General features: G+C 38.9%; 1 protein-coding gene across 1 annotated transcript in view; it reads right to left on the reverse strand.

Moving 5' to 3' along the window:
* Positions 1–1276: 1276 nt before the first annotated feature.
* Positions 1277–19757, reverse strand: part of fstl4 (follistatin-like 4) — a 226459-nt gene continuing 207978 nt past the window's right edge. Inside the window, exons 13-16 of the mRNA XM_030745510.1 lie at positions 19031–19180; positions 12305–12412; positions 5791–5900; positions 1277–5595 (exon numbers count right to left, since the gene is read on the reverse strand). Coding sequence (XP_030601370.1) covers positions 4896–5595; positions 5791–5900; positions 12305–12412; positions 19031–19180 — 1068 coding nt within the window. The 3' untranslated portion in view covers positions 1277–4895. The remainder of the gene's footprint in view (positions 5596–5790; positions 5901–12304; positions 12413–19030; positions 19181–19757) is intronic.

Here is a 19757-nt window from a genome sequence, read left to right on the forward strand (position 1 = left end):
CACTTGGTCATTAAAAAATGCACAGAAAATTAATTGTGTTGTTTTGTCCAACCAGCAGTCCAGAACCCAAAGATACGCAGTTCACAATCACGTGAGCTACGGAACAGCAGCAAACATAAATTAACTGATACACGTTTAGCATTGACAGAATCATCCGATTTGGGTGGATGTCTTGCCTCATCCTCTGGCTACTAGAAATCTCAATAGGTGTTGAGAAGCGCACCTAAAATCTTCAACGATTATGGAAACAGAAGGTCAAAATGAAAGTTAAAAAAGGACATGAATTATGTCTCATAATTCATGCCATCACTAAAGTTACTGCCTCTTTATGCAGACTTTAAAATGGAGACACTCTGCAATCATTTTTGTTAAGCAAGATTGAGTGACCACTGTTGAATGATGTGAAAACCTCTGAATTACCGAGCCTGCTTGTAGCTGCTGGCAATGAGTGATTACAATTAATTTAACAGATTATAGCCATTGAATGGGCAGAAAAACACTCACAATGGGTGTCAAAATGCTTGCGTCTGTATTTTTTAAAATTTATTTTTCTTTACTAATGTTTTTTGATGGCCCTGGGAAAAAACAAACCATGTAATATGATACTGCTTACATGGAAATCGCAGATCACGTTTATGTACACAGCAGGTTAGGTGGATGCAAAAAAAATTGTGAAGTTTGTCTACAGTCAAACATTTAATTATAAATGAGTAATCAAAGGATGATTTGGGTTAAATTGATCTGCTGTATTCCTGCAAATTGATGTCTGCAAAGATTAAAAAAGAAAAAAAATAACAAAGAAGAAAAAAAATCTCATTAGTGAAATGTGAAGCACTACAAATGAGCAAAATAGGGTGAAGACAGATTAATTAATTAGCTTATCTAGTTGTCCTCATACTCATTAGTTGAATGACATTTGACAGAAGTGCTGAAGATGTAAAGTCAATTAAATGGCTGATGATTGGTTAAGTCACTTTTAAGCAACAATGCCAAACACACTCTGCCCGGCTTCTCACAGATTTGCTGCTCTTCGTGTGTTCTAGATAGTGATAAATTAAATGGTTTTGAGTGTTGACAAGGCAAAACAAGCAATACCAGACATATTCTCTCTTTTAAGACATTGTAATCATTGTAATTAAAAGAATATATATATTGCAAGATCTATTGCAAAGATTTACTGTTTAATGTACATCAAAAACAATGAAGTGAAATCACAATTAAATGATTTTTACAATATATTTATTTATTTTTTTTCTTACAAAACAATTCCCTCATAAACCAGAACACACAAAATGCATAAAGAAAACTGTACAGTCAGTTTTGTCATGTCTGAACGTGTTCTAAACATGAACAATGATATCTACAACAGTGGTTCCTATCAATGTCTATCACACCAAGCGGTTCAGCTTTTCGGCCCCTTATTTTAGGGTTAAAGGAGAGGTACAGAAATAGTCATGTGACACTGAAGGTAGATCCAAACAAACAACATAAGTGAGCCAGTTATGTAGTTATATCAGCAAGCGCGGGTGCAGTCTCTTTGCTCTTGCTCTCCTTGACTCTAGTAGCAATGTTTTACTGCTGAATCAACCTTAAGAGAGAAGCTGAAAGACGTGACAATGAGAGGACAGAAAAGGGACTTTTACACAAGCAACTGTGAACTGTATGTGACTGTGTTAGATCACCAAGGGGTCCATGGTAATCATATTGGAAGCCTACTTTCATTACATGCACGTGTTAAGAGTTGTCAAATACTGTTGGTTACTCATTTAGAGCCATTGGGAAGTGACTTTGGATGGGATAGTGACTTTAAGAAGCATCAGAGCCAGATTTTTTTTCTTTGAGACAGAAAACTGGATTACAAATTTAAGAAATTTCCATTATAAGCATGATAGCATAAATGTATGTCAGATAAATATTTATATATATATGTATATTTTTCTCTCCTCAGTGCAACAGTGGTCTAGGAAACATCATTGAATCTTTGCCTTCAAAAAGTTAAATCACTCATAGTTTCATGCCAGAAAGGTTTTCATGACTGATTAGCAGCAAATACCGAAGTCACAAACAAGAAGGACAAATCTGCGTCCCTCCTGTGTTTACTTTTTCTTTTCTCACAGAGTTTGATTTCTACCCTACACATTGCATCGCATTGGGGAGTTACAGGCACAACTACGTATTGGGAAAAATTACTATTATCTAATTTAGGTTGTTTTTTTTTGTTCAAGGAAACACACACAAGCAGATACACCACAAGACTCCATTTGGATTTACAGTAGTTTTCTCACACTCGAGCTGGTCTTTGACATCTTAGTATATGACGTTTATATGTCTTTAACCTCTTTTCTTTAAAATGTGTTCATGGCCTGCCATTAAAAGGTCAGGAACTGTTGGATCTCAAAGGCTGTGAGCATTTGTGCTGTGATGGCAAAATGTTTAAGATTTAATTTCAGCCCCCCAAAAAACAACAAACAAAAAAAATCCTCTTGTCATGTTATTAAGCAGTGATACTACTTTTCTAAAGTACTGTTGTTTTTTTGTTTGTTTTTTGTTGATTTCAATTAACAGCAAGTCCACGCTAGGCTTCATGCAAAGAATAATGCTTTTACCTACACAAAGGTGTAATCTACACAACTCAAAACGATCTTCACAACACATAGCTTCAAGTCCTGATTTTGAAAACTTGCCAGCACAGTTAGCAAATTGATCAAATGTTCAGCTATTACCTATCGTCAGAACAGCATCATGTGAGAGGAAATGTACGGGGAATCAATTGAATAGTTGCCAAAAAGAAGGGGGTCATGTTAAACACCTGTTAAATATATTAGGCAAGATTAGATTAGACCAACTGTGGGAGAATATTTGCAATTTCAGGTTTTTTTTTTTTTTTTTTACAGATGATGATATAAGACCTGCACAAAGACCCTGAGGAAGCTGTTGAAGTGAGACGAAACTGAACTTGCAGCATTTGAAAATCATTGTATGAAAATATGCCTCAAATGTAACAGAAGTGGCAGTCGTGATGACCCGATGAATGAACAGTTATTTCACACCAAGCTCATCTTTGATACACATTGTAGTTACATTCAGTATCAAATTGAAACTCTGATTTCATTCGGATTAAGGCATTGTGCGTCTAGGTAAAAAAAACAAAACAAAAAAACCCCAAAAAACACTTTTTTTTTTTTTTTTTCCCCTCTTTCTGGCAAGTCAGACTGTTTAAATAGCTTGCAGATCTGGACCACTCATAAATTTGTTGAGATAAAGTATTACATGTTAAATTAATTTTTTAAAACTTTCTATCTATTCTATGTAAGGATGCATCTGTTAGCAGGAAGTGTTTTTCCTAAAGTAGCTTACTGAAATTCTTGCAGTCAAAGACAAATACGAAAAGAAAAAGTCTTTCTAATATGAAGAGGCAGGAATACTAAGAGACTTTATGGTTCCAGTGATTTGTGATGACATTATTACATCTGCAGAGAAGCCGCAGCGCTGTATTGCTGCTAATGGATCATCATTACGATGATTAGTGCAAGTGGAAAACGTAGTTACATAGAAAATGACGCAGTTCGTCCACAGACACAAAATATCTGCTATTTTAACAGATGGAGATTTGCTGGTGTTTATTCAGTTACTGCGTTAAACAGACACTTTAGACTTTTTGTTCAAAAGTAGGTATACAGTGCTAAGTGGTAAAAGTCATAAACATACCTAGTCATTTCTGCAATTTGACAATTAGTATTCCTGGAAAAAAGGAAAACCGTTTAATACAGTACATATTGCTGTAAAAAATGTATCCCTACTTTTGAAACAGGTCTCAAGGCTTTAAAACATAAATTAGATTAGATTAGTGTGGCTGCTATCCAAAAAGTTTTTCTCGTACTAATTGCCACATGAAAAGTGTCCAGTGTACCTGACTTGATGTTTGATCTTGATGCACGGCTCTCTGAGGGGATGTACAAATGCTCACAGCCTGTCAGATAGCAGCGCTGATGCTACTTTGGCTTGGCCTCAGCATATGGGTCAGTGTAAACCGGAGTCATTACCCTGAGGGAATCTGCTAAGTGGTATAAGTGGCATTTTCAGGCTTCACAGCACAGGGCTGTACTGCAGGTTCAGAATAAATGTGAGACAGCAGGGGACAGATTATAACATTGCAAGAGACCAAAAGATCTACTTTTCATTTCTTGTTAGGCTTCCACTGCAACCGAAACACCCATTGTCGACAGCTAATGGACCAATTGAGCTCTTTGGATAGACAATGTAAATAGGGGTATTACACGTGCGTATAAAGCCAACCTCTGCCAGCATTAGGAGAATGAAAGCTTTCAGAGGGAGAATACAGTACAATACCATGACAAAGGCGAGTGAACAGATGGTGGTGGTAGCTTTTAAAAGGACTCAGGACAAGCATACACTAAAGGCAGACGGGACAGACAGTTTGTGGTAATTATATGCAGCACTGGTGAAAACGACAAACATTGTTGAGATAAACAAAAACTGGAAAGCTTTTTAGTCTAAAAAAAGTGAACATTGTGCATAGTTCATAGTTCGTTATAACCCCTTTTCTGGTACCTATTTGCTGTGATAACATGGAAGGAAGTGCAATAATGTACAATTCTGTATAGTTAAGTGCACATAGATCACTGTTGCACTGAATGGCATTGACACTTTCTCCCAATAGAAATATCACAACAGATTTTCTGAATATTTTCTCAATTACTCTATTTTTAAGTTTACTTTTGATACAACAAACCCAGGCAGGTTTCCCTCTTGCTCAGTCCCAGGGTTGAGTCCGCAACTTATGTTCACATAAATCTTAATAATAGGTAATTTGGCCTGATCTTTTCCTTTTTTCCCCCTAATTTTAAATCTTGTTCTCTTTTTTTCTTTGTCACTCATACCTCTCCAACCCAGACAACTGTGTTCCCTCTCTTGATGTCTGACACCTCGCAGTGCGGCGTTCTCTGTTTGCCATTAAGAACAAAGAGGGACTCGGCTGATGGTGTCACCAGATATTGTCCAAACAACCCACTTGAGACCACCACTCTGTTGGGGCCTCCCCAGGGCCAGGCTTGGGGAGGCAGGGGCTCCTTGATGCTCCGGAGAACCTCAGTGTGGCCTGAGGACAGATCGGCAAAGAGCAGGTCTGTTCCTGAGCCTGAGGTGGCCACGGCCACATGCTGATTGGACTCCGTGAAAGAAGGCTGAAAAACAAGATCAGAGACAGCCACAGGTTCATCTATTTCCTGGTTCAGACTCAGCTGCCCTTGGAATGACACTGTCTGTACTATCAGCTTTAAGCTCTGTGAGTCAGGTATCACAATGTAGCGCCCGTCTGGTGACACAAAAGCCTGGCCTGTGACATTGAGGTTTGGCCCAATCACGGCATCTGTCACACTGTCAAGAAGGAGCTGGGGTGGGGTTAGAAGACTCTTGGTCTGGCACTGGATGAAGTAGAAGCCACTCAGGTGTGTGTAGGCCATGCTGACTGGGATGCAGCTGTAGTTCTTTAAGCTGATGGTCTTGACACGGTGAAGGGTCTCCAGATCAATCTTGTGGACCGCGGGCTCATTTTTGAGAAAGACAAAGGCAAACCTAAATTGGCAAAGTTCAAAGGAGAGGTTAATAGCCTTTCTAGAATTTTTGATAAGTGATTAATACACATTGAGATTCTCATTATAATTCTCATTTGCTCTTTTCTCCTTTGCTTTAGAGGGACCGCTATGATGAGAGAGCAATAAGGTCACTTGTGTTTTAAGGTGAGAGACTGCTAAATGTGTATGGATTTACCTCACGTGAGTGATGATGAGGTTAGTTGGAGGAATGAAGAAGTCGTTCACCCTCTGAAAAGTTGTGCGTATGGCATGATGTACTTCACCCACACTGGCTTGAGGAATTACCTGTAGACAGTGCCAGCAAAACGTAAAATGAACATTAAACACCAATACAAATGCACAAGTTTTTATGGTGGTATAAATCTCAATTTTTTTCAGTTTAATCCTTAAAAAATTTAAGTTGACAAAGAAAGAGTTTTGTCTCTTTTGATATTTTTAAAATAATCACTGCAGCATTCAGCATTTAACAATAACCTTTACAGTTAAAAAAAAAAAAAACCCTTGCTAGAAAAATGTGTTTTTCATATAACCACACAAATTTAATTAGAGAACAGAATGGCAGGTTACATTTTACTTTCTTTGCTGCTGCTGTTGAGCATGTTATGGGAAAACAGGGTGGTTGGGTTTCAGAGTGATATGCTCGTGGATTCCAGGAGGCAAGTTTGCCCAAAAGAGCAATGCACCGTGACAAGATATGCCACACTAAAGGTAATGGGAATCGGCCAGGCTGACCTTATCTGACCCTAAATGATTTTAGCCAAGAGAAACAGTATTCTAATTAATTATTTATGGTTCTGTCATGTGCATGGTTTACCTTTAACAACTGTTAAAGTAATTGTAGTGATCCATATCAAAAATGTTTTATTTCATTCTAACCAGTACTGTTTAGTTTAATGAAAAACCAAGTGTGAATTTTAAGTTTTGTAGGAATGCACTGCTGCTAGTTTCCGTGAGGGAAATTACTGTAAGGCTCATATGTCAGGCCTTAAGAATCAGAGCTTGTTCAGGTGACACCCTCATATATTGTGAAACAGATAAACATCTACATTATAAGACTTGAGCTGATGAAACATGGCCCTAACTCAGTTCTCTATAAAGCATCTTGATTAGTGATGGTTGTCTAAGGAGCGCACACCACAATAAAAGCCCCATTTCTCATGTCATGCAGCCGGCACTGAATCAGCATGCTTGCAAAGGGCCGGGAGAGTGCATCCACTTTTGAAACAATCCTCATACACCACCTTGTACATGACACATGCTTCATCATACATGCTGCCATGATCAGGTCAGTAGTCAAGGGCAAGAGAGGTGGTCTGTAGGACATTTGAACCTGCTTGTTTTTCTTCTCAGGTGGCAACCTCCTCTTAAAAGCAGTTCTAGGTTTAAACAACTAGGCAAATGTTGCTGGAGAGCATATAGAATTTTTTTTTAAGCTGGAAAGAGCTAAGTGTTAAATCTATTTTGACGTCTACGCCTACAACTTTAAAGCTAAACCTCTACCTGATGCCTAGTGGGGGGGCACGCTGCATTCCTTCCTCAGAAATATCAAAATAAGAATATAAAAATAGCTGTTTAAGTTACTTTTGCTACACTGCAGAAATATTCCTCAGAAGTGCTCTCTTTCCCCCCCCACTCTGCTGAATACCTCATCCATTTTTAACAAAACAGATCAGCCCGTTTCTTACTGCTTGCAAGACATGAAACGAGTCCTCATTAACAAAAAGTCATTACAACAGTTGAAGAATACAATGATGGGAGTTAATGAGGTTCAGTGTACTATTACTCATGTATTATTAGGCAACTATGGTGGTCTGTGGGCTGCAGGTGCTTGCAACTTAATGCCACTGGCTTTCATTTGTTATTGTTCATCCTTGAATTTCATATTCATGCACTCCAGAATAAGGCCCAGTTGGGTTTTTCACTGCCACTGCCCTGCTGGCTTATCTGATACCTAAGGGTAATTTTTGTTCTAATCAACTAGCTTTTGGCTCTCCACAACATTCACACTGCAGATGCCTTGTGTAGTTTTTCTTTTGTTATTTCCAGTTCAGCTAAATGAGATGGCATTCTTCAAATACTCGTCATACAAGGCTTTTTAATATTACTCCATGCAACGCATGTTGCATAACTGCATAAATTGTGCTTTTCTAATACTCTATTAGATGACCCCTGTGAGAGGAAAATAAGGGAACAGTTTACCCTGACCGGGATAGGGTTACCAAGGCCCCACCCTGGAGCCAGGCCTGGGGAGCATGTTTGAGGGAGAACGCCTGGTGACCAGACCATGTGGCCCCTCAGGGCACAGCCCAAAGATACATGAGCTTGCCATCCTGTATACACACAGTCACACAGTGTATAGTGTGGCTGGCGCACTGCTGATTTCACCTAAGGATATAGTTGAACAGTGGAAGGAGTACTTTGTCCGTAGTCCCACTGACCCGCCTTCTGCAGAGGAAGCAAAGTCTGGAGAAGAGGGGGACAACTCGCATGTCAATTGCCATGAGGTCACTAAGGAAACAACTGGTTGCAGGGTCCCTAGGGTGGATGTTGTAGGGCTGTCTTGGTTGACATGCCTATGCAACATTGCATGGAGATCTGGGGCAGTGCCTCTAGATTGGCTGACTGGAGTGGTGGTTCCCAGCTTCAAGAAGGTGGGACTGTTGGGTGTGCTCCAACTATAGGGGGCTCACACTCCTCAGCCTCCCAGGGAAGTTCTATGCCAGGGTGCTGGAAAGGAGAGTTCGTCCCTTAGCCAAACCTTGGATTCAGGAGGAAAAATGCAGTTTTTGCCCTGGTCATAGAATGCTGCACTAGCTCTTTATACTCACCAGGATATTCAAGCGTGTGTGAGAATTTTTCCCCATCCAGTCTACATGAGTTTTGTGGACCTGGAGAAGGCATTTGGCTGCATCCCTTTAGTATCTCAGGGTCTTATTCATGAGTGAGGGAAGAAGGGAACAGGAGACTGATAGAAAGATTGGGGCCGTGGCTGCAGTGATGTGGATGCTGTACCAGTCCACGGTGAAGAGGGAGCTGAGTGTAAAAGCCAAGCTGTCAATTTACCAGTTGATCTTTGTCCCTACCCTCACAAGCTTTGAGTAGTGACCAAAAGAACAAGATTGTGGATTCAAGCGGTGGAAATTAGCTTTCTCTGAAGGGTGGCTTGCCTCACCCTTAAAGATTCGGTGAAGAGTGCAATCATTTGAAAGGGGCTCAGAGTAGAGCCGCTATGCCTCCACATCAAAAGGAGTCAATTGAGGTGGTTCAGGCATCTGACTGAGATGCCTCCTGGGCACCTATTGGGTGAGGTGTTCTGGGCATATCCTACTGGGATGCTAGGCCCAGGGGAAGACCCTGGAGAGATTACTGTATATCTCTTGGCTGGCCTGGGAACGACTGTTCCCCCAGAAAAGCTGGAAGAGGTGGCTGGCAAGAGGGAGCTCTGGGTGTCTCTGCTTAGGCTGCTGCCCTGCGAACCGGCCATGGATAAGTGGAAGAATATGGATGGAAAATACACTATTAGAATTACTAGCTGTTCTTGAAAAGCAGTGAAACATACCATGAATCCCATGGAACTAAGATGCTCACTACTGTATCAATGCTTTGTGCAACATTTTACATCTTAAATTAATAATTTGCATGTTTTACTCTTAATGCTATATACCATATATTTGTAAGACAGATCATGCAAATATTTATGCCTATTATTTTAATATCAAAGAGATTCTCTTACAAACAGTGATGGAATATGAGCTACAAGGTTTATTAAGAAAATAAAAAGTTAACAAAAATATGCCTTCCAGAATGGCACGCCAGAATTCTCACATCCGATGACCCCATCGACACAACTGTAATGAATAGCTGCTGCAATAATTAGTCCTCTTTTATTATTTTTAATTGACAGTACCACTAAAAAGATGACAGGAAGCAAGGGGAGAGAGCAAAAAGCTCAAGCTTCCAGATAGACTCAAAATAGCTTCATTATGGTTAGCGGCAATGGTGGTGGATGTATTTTAGAAGTTGTGGGCATACATAGAGTTTTGAGAAAGTTGTGGTTTGGTTTGACAGCAAACTACCTAAATGTGAAGGACCTTAAAATGACAGTTTGGTTAAGGCTGGAAAATTCAAACAAAACATAGAAAGAGAGCCAAAAGGTGAACCAGGAATGTTGCAGTTAAGGTGTGATTAAACACTAGACCCCAGCACACTTCTTTCGATCATCAAGATCTTGCTGTACATGTAGCCACTTGTAAACCAAATGTTAAATCTGAAATGTGTATATTCTTTTCTCACATGAAAATGTGTTTTTTTTTTTTTAATGAAAAAATATGTATAAAATACCTTATATGTAAGAAAAAAGGTTTGATCTTTATACTGTACTGTATGTGCAATAATATATTTTATTGTGGGACATAATCATCCTTCAAACATCCTTCACACTAAAGAGCAATAAGCCTGATAAATTGGGACAGCAAAATAAAACCTCATCTTTGAGATGAGGTTAAATTGATTTGGCCAGCCCAAGCTGAAAAGTTGCTATTCCCCGTGTGCACAGAGGTGAGAAAACAAACAGTGAACTAAATAAATTAAAAAAAAAAAAAAAACTGTGCCTCTGACGTAAATATCTTCTTGGCATGTAGACACAGAGTGGACTGACAGTCTGAAAGGCCGTGACTCTCTATGCCCGGCAGAGATGCCTCCATTTGTCTTCCCTGATGAATTGACTGAATTCTCTTCAGTGGTTACACAGAATTATTGAGCCATCCTTAAACTTGGCTTCTTAAAAATACCGCACCCACTGAAATGAATGCACACCTGCACACAGCTACACACCTCGAGTGCTCAAATTAACATGCACAAGCAGAGACACACACACTCATACACATGTATGATCCGCCGAAGCGAAGCGGTGCCTCTGGTAACGACAGGCTGCTGCTGAACAGGTCAATTACTTTCAGTCCAAATGATAATGACATTATCAGACCATTTATTTGTGGTGTGATCCATGTGGCTTTCAATCCATTATGTAGTTTGTCTGCAATTGCATTTTTTGATTGATTCATACCCTGTTCACTAATTATTCATTACTTCTGAACCACGGCAGGAAGAGGGGAAATGAATAAAATGAAAAATACAAAAATACATTCTCGGCACAGCTGTTACGCAAAGCTGCTCTTTGCACTTGTTTCAAATTAAATGAGGAGAACTTTGTTTTCTTCTGTGATGAAAATTATCTTTTGATAGAATTTTCTGCTGTTTTAAGATTACAGCTCTGATAGAAGTTCAAAACCACTCCAGCATAATCACTGTGAGTGTTCCCCTAAACTGGAATAACTACACAGAAACAAATCTCCAGCTTGTGCACCTACCGTCTGTGACGAAAACATGCAAACCTGAAGAAACTGAAAATCTATGCACACATATGGAGTCTGGCCATGCAGATTATAAATCAGTGGAAAACTGTTAAAAACCCACGTACAGGCAATTTTCCTTTTCACTATTTGTTGCCAAAGCATAGTGGCACCTTGTGATCCAAAAGAATCTAACACTGAAGTGAAAAATAATTATGTAAAATGGACGCTTTACAACATCCCGAAGAAGTGCTATTTATAGAACCATCTGACAAACAATTGCAGTATCATTAACAGCTACATAAGAGCTTAAGAATTAACTGGAGCAGGAAAAAAAAAACAGTTTATGCATTTGAGTGAATTTCTGAATATAAATGGCATCATTTCACTCAAGTGAAAGGAATATATAAGTGAAGCGAAATACATCTAAATTTGAGTCTATCATCTTTGTGCAGTCCTGATAAACATCCCCAAATCACAAAGAGACCTCACTTGATTTCAATGCTGTCCCTTCCCCCAAAGAGAAAAAGCAGAACAATAAACATGTTTGTGTCATTTGCAGAGATTACATTGGGATCCCTTGGTAGCTTTACTCATGGCAGCATCCTCCACTGATGCACAAGCAAACAGGCAGATTTATAAATACTGGCCTGTTAAAAACAGCATCATCCTCCACTGGTGCCAGTTCTGGTCCCTTCCCTCTTCCCTCCACCTTCTCGACCCTCTCTGCATCTTCCTCCCTAGTCCCTTGTCTCAACCCATTCCCTGAGGTGGATTAAATACAACCACACCTGTGATCATTTCTCATTTGTGAAGCCTCCAGCAGTAGCGGCCCAAAGGGACACCAGGCACAAGCTGACAACATCACAGCTGCGAATTGCTGTTTTGCTGGCTTGGTAAATGCTTTAAAACATACATAGATAAGTATTTGTCACACGAATACTTATCACATAAACATTAATGTTGGTGCACACGTGTGTGCTCAATTAAGCCATGGTTTTTCTCGCTTGGGAAACTTTTAGTAGCTAATACAGCTTATACTGTCTCACAAAATGCCACAAAAACAGGAGTAGACACAATAAGCCGGTCTAATTGTAAATTTGTAACTGCTCAAAGCTTCGTTTCATGTATGATGATCACCGCTCTGCTTAAAGATCAAGGCCGTAACATAGATTATCTCCCTATTTGAAGACATGAGACAAAACAAAGCTTGAGCAAAATGCTTAAGTGTCACTTTAGTAGTTAGTATCCAGTTGCCTCTTGTTCCCAGTGCTGCTTTAAGGTTAAATATGTGGCTGGTCTTTTAAAAGGAACCCCTGCAAAGTACTTCACACTTACCTGAAGTGTTGGGTGTGTTTTGTCCATATCCCCCCACGTTAGGACCCACACCTGGTCATGTGATTTGTCATAGAGCATCTTTACTGGAAAAGGGTCTGTTGCTACAGCCTAGAGCACATAAACACAGTGTGGGAGAAATAAAAAAAATATGTGTGAAATTAATAATCTTTTAACTGGACAGAAATATAGCTCATGGTGGTAGAGCATGCAAAAGGGCCAAGACAAACTTGATTAATAAAAAAAAAAAAAAGTCCTATAAATAATTAGATTTAAGACAATTTAGAGAATACATACAAACACTGTAATGATTTATAATCACATTTTTGCTATTATTCAATTCTAAAGTGTCTAAACAGCTAACGTTTTAATAAGCCAGTGTCCATGATCAAAGGTACGCTGTAGACTTTTTTGGTCACTGTTTTCATGAGTACAATGTTTTGTGACATTATGGATGTGATGTCTTTCACACGTTTTTACAATGTTTCACTGAGCTAGAGGTAATAGTACCATAAGAATAGAGAACTATGCTGGCAAAAGGAGTGTAGATAGATAAATAAACACAGACGTGAACAATGTAAATCCTTAAAAATTTGATTTACAAATGTACTATGGAGAAGAAAAAATGTTTAGCTCCTAAATCTAAATCTTCATGGCATATTTGATTACTGTTAACTTGAGGAAAGTCTTGCCAACTGCAGAGCATAAATCTGGGCTGAACTGCCTGACCTGTAAGAACCTTTTAGCAACATGTCAAATGCTTGACTCAAATACCACAGAATAAAATAACAGCTATAATCTGATGGAAAAACTTATTCACATAACAGCTATACAGTCTACATGATCTGTGGATTTATGATAGAACAGCATACTTGCTGACCAAATAATCCCCTCGGTAACAAATAAAGTCAACAGGAAACGCTTATCACATCAGGCCACTGATGGAGTGCAAAGGAGATAGGATGAAGGAATTTAAACGCAATTTTGCAGTATTACTGCGGAATACATTTTAGTGAAGGTAACTGACACATCAAGTGATGAACCAGAAAGATGAACTTGAAGAGATGGCAAAAAGAAGGGAAATAAAAGGGCAGATAGAAAGGGAAAAGAGAGAGGTGGGAGAGGTTGGGAATAGACTAAACCTCAGATCTGCTGCAATGTCAACAACGAGGAATAACACAATCCATTACCCTGCTTCTGGCTCGGTGGACAGGGAGCTGCTGACACCCTCACCAGTGGAGCGAGACCGCAAGCTTTTTGTTCAGTAATGGGAGGGCCAGCCCTCTGTTCTGCACTGGTCAGCCAAGTGTCAACTCAGCATGTGCCTACTGTATGTACAGTATGAGGAGATGTATGTGTGTGTTGATTCCTGCATAATGGGAACAGAGGTAAAGCTGGGGTCACGCCTCAATGCAGCAATCTGGGAGGCAGTGGACATGTAAAAATCCAGCATGCTGTAATTGTTGTTGTATGTTAATGGTGGTATTAAGGACTGACTTAGTTTTATACAACAAAATATCAGCAGTCTTCTGATTTATCTAAGGAAAAAAAATTGTGTTTGCTTGTTTTAAATTAAAAGGAAAAATGATTCTGAAAAGCAGTTTCTTTTTGGGGTTCCAAAACATCCAAAGCTGCTAAGCTCCGATCACAAGAAAAGAAAAGAAGCAAAGGTCAGAGGGTTACAACAGTAAATCTCAATGTGCCAGATACACATTTAAGCATTCTGTATTTGTTTTGCTAACATTTTTCTCTTCCAAAAGCTGTGACTTGTATAGTTTCTAAATGTTTTGCTAGCATTTCATGCTGAAATGTTTTCACCTGCCAAAATATAGTCATTACAAGCTGTTGATGAAATGTAGTCATTTGTCTGTGGCTTGGTCTAAAGACTATCTGCTCAAATTTTGCGTAATGCTGTAAAGAAAACTTTGGGCTATACAAAAACCTATCAAAAGATTTGAAGGGTTTTTGTATAGCCCAAAATTTCAGTGTTAAATTCCACAAATCACAAATGTGATGGACGAATCCTTTTGAAAATCAAAATACAGATGTTAAGTGGAGATAATCTCTACCAGTTTTTTGTAGGTATCCTGTGAAAGTTTTGATGAAACACAATATGTCAGAATTTGATTAAGACCTTGTTTAAAAAAAGAAAAATATGTGAAAGTTATGTAAATATACACATCGAATTTTTTGACCCATTTGTAGAGCTATATGGTTTGAGATGTAACCATGAAGTTTGCTAAAAAGAACAGGTAATGAAAAGCTAATTCACGCAAGACCTTATAGTAGAATATCACCCCAAAAGAGCATTTCACTCTCAGACTGCTGGCTTACTTGTGGTTCCTACGATACTTAAAAGTAGAATGGGAGGCAGAGCCTTCAGCTTTCAGGCCCCTCTTCTGTGGATCAACTGTTTTCAATACAGTTCATTGGTCTGCACCCAGTGACTTCACTGGCAGCCAGCAGAATTAAAAGATATAGTAAAGGCTGATACATTACACAGCTTTTCTGCTTGTCCTTCCAAAAATGCAATTAAACTCCAAACCTAGTGATAACAGTCTAAGCTGGATAGATGTCAAAGAGCTGAAGAAGTGAAAAACTCCAAAGAAGTAGATTTATTTAGTATGATTTTTGGGCTTAGAGAAAAGAAAATGCATAACAGAATCTTAAATGACAACTTTGTGCCACTGATTTACTGTGGCCTCAAATGGAACCACTATAGTAAATTTAAGTGACTACACAGAGGTTTTTGCCATCTGGCTTTCTTTTTAATTAGCTGATGTGCCGTTTGTTTTTGGACCCAATGGGAGGCTTAGCTGGCACAGGACTGACACATCATAGTCAAGGTTAGCTCCCTTTGTTGGGAAAGATAACAAATATGCCATTTGCTTGCTTGGAACAGCATGAAAACCATGAAAGCCTGAATTGTTGTAGCTTCTCCACATGTTTACAACCTTTATCCTAGTATCTTTTGGGAATTTTGGCCGGGATGATTCAGAAACGTATGAAACCTTTCTAAAAAGTGAAGAGCTTTTCACTATAGTAAGCAACCGATAAAGCACCCAACAATAAAATCAGCAATGTGAGATCGTCCTTGAATTCTGCTTAAACATAGTTTGTTTTTACCTCTGGATGATACTACGATGAGGCCTGATCTAAAACTTTAAAAAAAAAAAAAGTGAGATTCATATTTGACTGAAATTTGCTGCCATCCTCTTTATTCTTGGAAACTTACAAACCAGCATTTGCAACATACAGTGGATCTCCACTAATTTCAGAAGACAGCTGTTGGAATGGTTTGCAGAGACAAATTTAGGTAGCAAGCAATGACTTTTTTGTCCAAAAAATATTTTAAAGCCCTGTAAGCAGGCGCACTTTAATGCACCCAAATGTCTCTGTGCAGCAGTTCAGGTCATTAGTGCTGAATGTTCTCCCTTTGACATGTCAGGACATGAAAGTAGAACTCAACACTGAGTGTGACCACAGATCATCACCCAGGGTTGATGGAGATCCTTTAACAAGGTGCTGTTTCTACTCCATGGCGCAAATCACAAATGCACATCTTCAAGTGGTCACAAAAGCATTTGTAAACACCTTTAGAGCAGGACATGACAACTGTGGTCAAAGTTCACTTGAGCCTCAGCGCTTTGTGATGAATCTCCACATGGCCTGCTGAAATGAGGCAGGTGGCCAACAGCATGTATAAAAGAAAACAGTGAGGAAAAGAAGAGAGAAACATTGTGTGTGTGTGTATAGTCCCTGAACTATAAAAACACACATCTGTTTGCGCATGGCAACTTTGAAAGGAAAGTAGAGATGTCTAGTGTTAATTTTAAACATTCTGTTTGCTTGTTTTACAAAAGTTACTGCTCTTGCATTCATATGACCTTCCTGATTTATGTGCAAAACCTTTTGATCACACCTCATATTTACAGTAGGAGACCTCTATTGCATTTTATATAACAGTGACCACAGCTTTGCTGAGCTCTGATAACCTTCTTTACATTGACACTTCTCAGTTGTTGCTTTGAGACCCTATAAGACATAAATATTTAACCAAGAAAATCTTGAGGAGACTTAGATGGACACAATCATTAACAGTGGCTTACTTGGTATCAAGGAAAACAGGTCATATTATCACCCCATTTCTATGACTATCCTTCCACCGAGGGCATTTTTACAAATAAGAGCCTTTATAATCTTTTGCTTGCAGCTTTGTCTGACTGCCACACTACAGACACAATATAGACAGATGCCAGAGACAGGTTTGAGGCACAGCAGAGCCACTATACTCCCTTTTGGGATGTTTCCAAATTAGAGACCTTATGTAAAAAGAAAACCACAGATCAGTGTGTTCGTTCACCTTTGATATTCCAATGAATGGATAATTCTTAATTTTCTATTTAATTAATGATTTAAAAAAAAGTGTTCATGCATTTCCTCTGTGTGCACATAAAGTACATTGAAGCCTGCCACCTTCTCTCCTTTTTAAAAAAGAAATGACAAATGTGCCTTGAGATAGCAAAGAGAAGGGAAAAAAGAGGATGCATTAACCTCCTGCACCCAGAGGCCAGAGAAGGTCTTCAAGAAATAGAGGGGGGAGTAGAAGAGGAGGGATAGGGCAGTAAAGGGTTAAAGCAGTTGGATGAAGTAAAAAAAGAAAATGAGCAGATGATTACAGGTTTCAGTTCACTGTAGGATATGACCTACAAGAACAGCTTATTATGCATGTGTAACAGAACACAATGAATTCAAGAAAAAAAAATAATGCTCAAAACAGTAATATAATTTTGGTTTGGCTTTATGTGAAAGTTTAAAAATAACATTGCTAAATCAAAATTATATCCAGACCCAAGCAACTGACTATGGATTAGGGTAAAGTTACCGGGGTAAAGTCATCAGTTCCTGATGGCAGCTTTGGATTTTTGTTTTCCTCATTTTCTCATCTTGGACTTTTGCTCATTTCCCTTTTCTCTTCCACCGCTTTCTCCTTGAGTTAGGCCTATTTTCTTTCATCCTGCACCTCAATATAAATGATGCTGACCCTGGGAAGGACCCCTGAGGGACTTAATCTCTAAACAGCCATTACAGGTAAGATAAATGGTAAGGCAGCTAGCACCCACCTGGGCACCATATTGTTTCAAGCTCTTGAAGTGCATTTGACTTATTTTACCTTGCATGTAGCTTCTTACATTGCTTGCAGTTCAGTAGTGTCTCAAGTCTGAACTGAGTGTGCCTCAAGGTGTGATGTTTGATATATAGTGAAACACTGGCTACTTGAATGTATAATTAATTTGAAAGTGTTCACTTTTTTCTTTTTACTTAAAATATAGTTTAGCTGAGCACAGGCTAAACAAGTGCAGTGAAACTGCATGAGGCAAAATGTTGATGAGTTTATAAAAATAATTTTTGAGCTAGAACATTTTGGATTTCACAGCTTTAAAAAGCAGCTTCATATTTTTAGCCAGTGAATGTCAAGTGTGCTGATTGAATTAAAATCCCATTGCCACTGGTTTGCCAGCTCTATATCTAGGAAGTTAAACAATAACTGTTATTGTTGATTACAAAATAATAAGTGGTTCACTCAGTTTAAAATTTGCCAAACCCGTAACAACAAAAAAGAAAAAAAAAAAAAAGAAATACCAAAATATGTATTTGACAGCTACAATGTTATCATTCTAAAAGACAGAAACTAGAGCAATACATCTAAGGCAACAAGACAGTGTCCTTAGTAACTAAAGCCCCTGTCAAACAGGCCTAGAGACTGGTTGGCAACCATCTGGCAGCTACCATTGAATGCACTAGAAAAATGTGTATTCCCTGATCTGTTACAAGTGGTTCCTGGAGGTTTTGGGCAGTCACTGTGATTGCTAAAGCCCCATTCAGGTAAACAGAAACCAGTCAGTAATCCCCTGGTAACCACCAGTTGTTACAGAAAAGAGTGTACCGGTATTAAACAACCGGTTAGCGATTGCTGGAGATTGTGATTGATTTGGTTCCTACCAGGTTGCCACAGTCACCACTAGTGTGCATGGAAGATGCTGACTTGTCTGCAAACACTCGCAAACTACACGCCAAGAGGTAGTGAAATTGTGAAAAGTGTGACGCAAACCAGAAATGAAGACCGTTCACTTTCAAAATAAAAGCTGTGCCTTATGAAATGTGGTGGTTGCAGCAGTAAGGCATATGCTAGTGACCAGCACTATCACAAGGAGGTTTTTGGTTCTCTTTAATACTGATTTCACCCAGCAACACTGAGCAGCCTCCAGCAACCACTTGTCAACTGGTTGGGGGAACACACATTTTTTTTCATAGTGACGGGAAGTTGCCAGGGCATCACTGAATTATTTTGCGGCGTGTGTGGCTGAGGCCTAAAGATTTATGGAGAATAAAATAAAAAAGTTCTTGTATAGAAGTGAGGTAGATCTTTTCTATTAGGATAAAGGAAGAAAAATTAAAATCAGACATTTTGTTTTAATCTCATTTGAACACTACAGAAACAGTTTTTGTGATTTTGATATGCAAATTAGTTTTGCAGAGCTGACTTAGGCTAGTTGTAACCAGGTTGAAAAAAGCTCTGTATGGGCCTTATTTTCCTTACATTACCAAGCTTAGAAGCATTTGAATCTGTAACAGCATTAAGGAGCAAATTAAAATGACCTTTTAACGTGCTGGATATTTGTCTTTGGTGTGTTGTGACAGGCCTGTCTTATAACCTGCTCCACCCACCTGCACCACCTTCTGTGCTTGAATATCGACCACCAGCACTCGACTCTGGAGGGGCTGGGTCACGTAGATGTACTTATCTCTGATGTTGACTGCTGAGGACCACTCGCAGTGTTGAGGTGACACCCCTTCACCTTTAGGGCACATCTCCTCCTGGGAAGAACCAACAGAGGAGATGATGAGAGGAAGAGAAGGGCAAGAGACGAGGGAAAAGGTTGGGAGGATTAACTGGTGTGTTGAAGATCAGCAATGTGCTGCATTTTACTCTACTATCCATTCTTGATTACAGATAGGCCAAAAACAATTTAGAATTTGTTTCCTTTCTTTCTTCCCTTTAATTCCAGACAAACATGCAGGGAGACCAAAGGTGGTGGAACATGCAGTCTCATCTTTGTCCTTTTATGAAATAATAGAAAATGGGGGAAAAAAAAAAAAAAGTGTTATATTTACTCAACAAAAAAGGCAGTTTTGATACAACAGAGAATTATGAATGAAAACAGAAAACAGAAAAACATAAGACAGAAATCTGAAAATCAACAACAGTATTTTTTTGCTTTTATTTACTCAAATACTTATTTCATCATTGTTTGGAATTGAAAATTAACTAGTAATTACACCAACAATTGTACTTGTTTAAATCGAAGCTGTTAGTCACTGTGGATGGGTGATACCTATGGTGGATACGTGTTTTTATTCTTCATGTAGAAGGCAGACTTTGCAATAATTTCAC

Source organism: Archocentrus centrarchus, chromosome 14 (genome assembly GCF_007364275.1).
Source record: "Archocentrus centrarchus isolate MPI-CPG fArcCen1 chromosome 14, fArcCen1, whole genome shotgun sequence".
Lineage (NCBI taxonomy): Eukaryota > Metazoa > Chordata > Actinopteri > Cichliformes > Cichlidae > Archocentrus > Archocentrus centrarchus.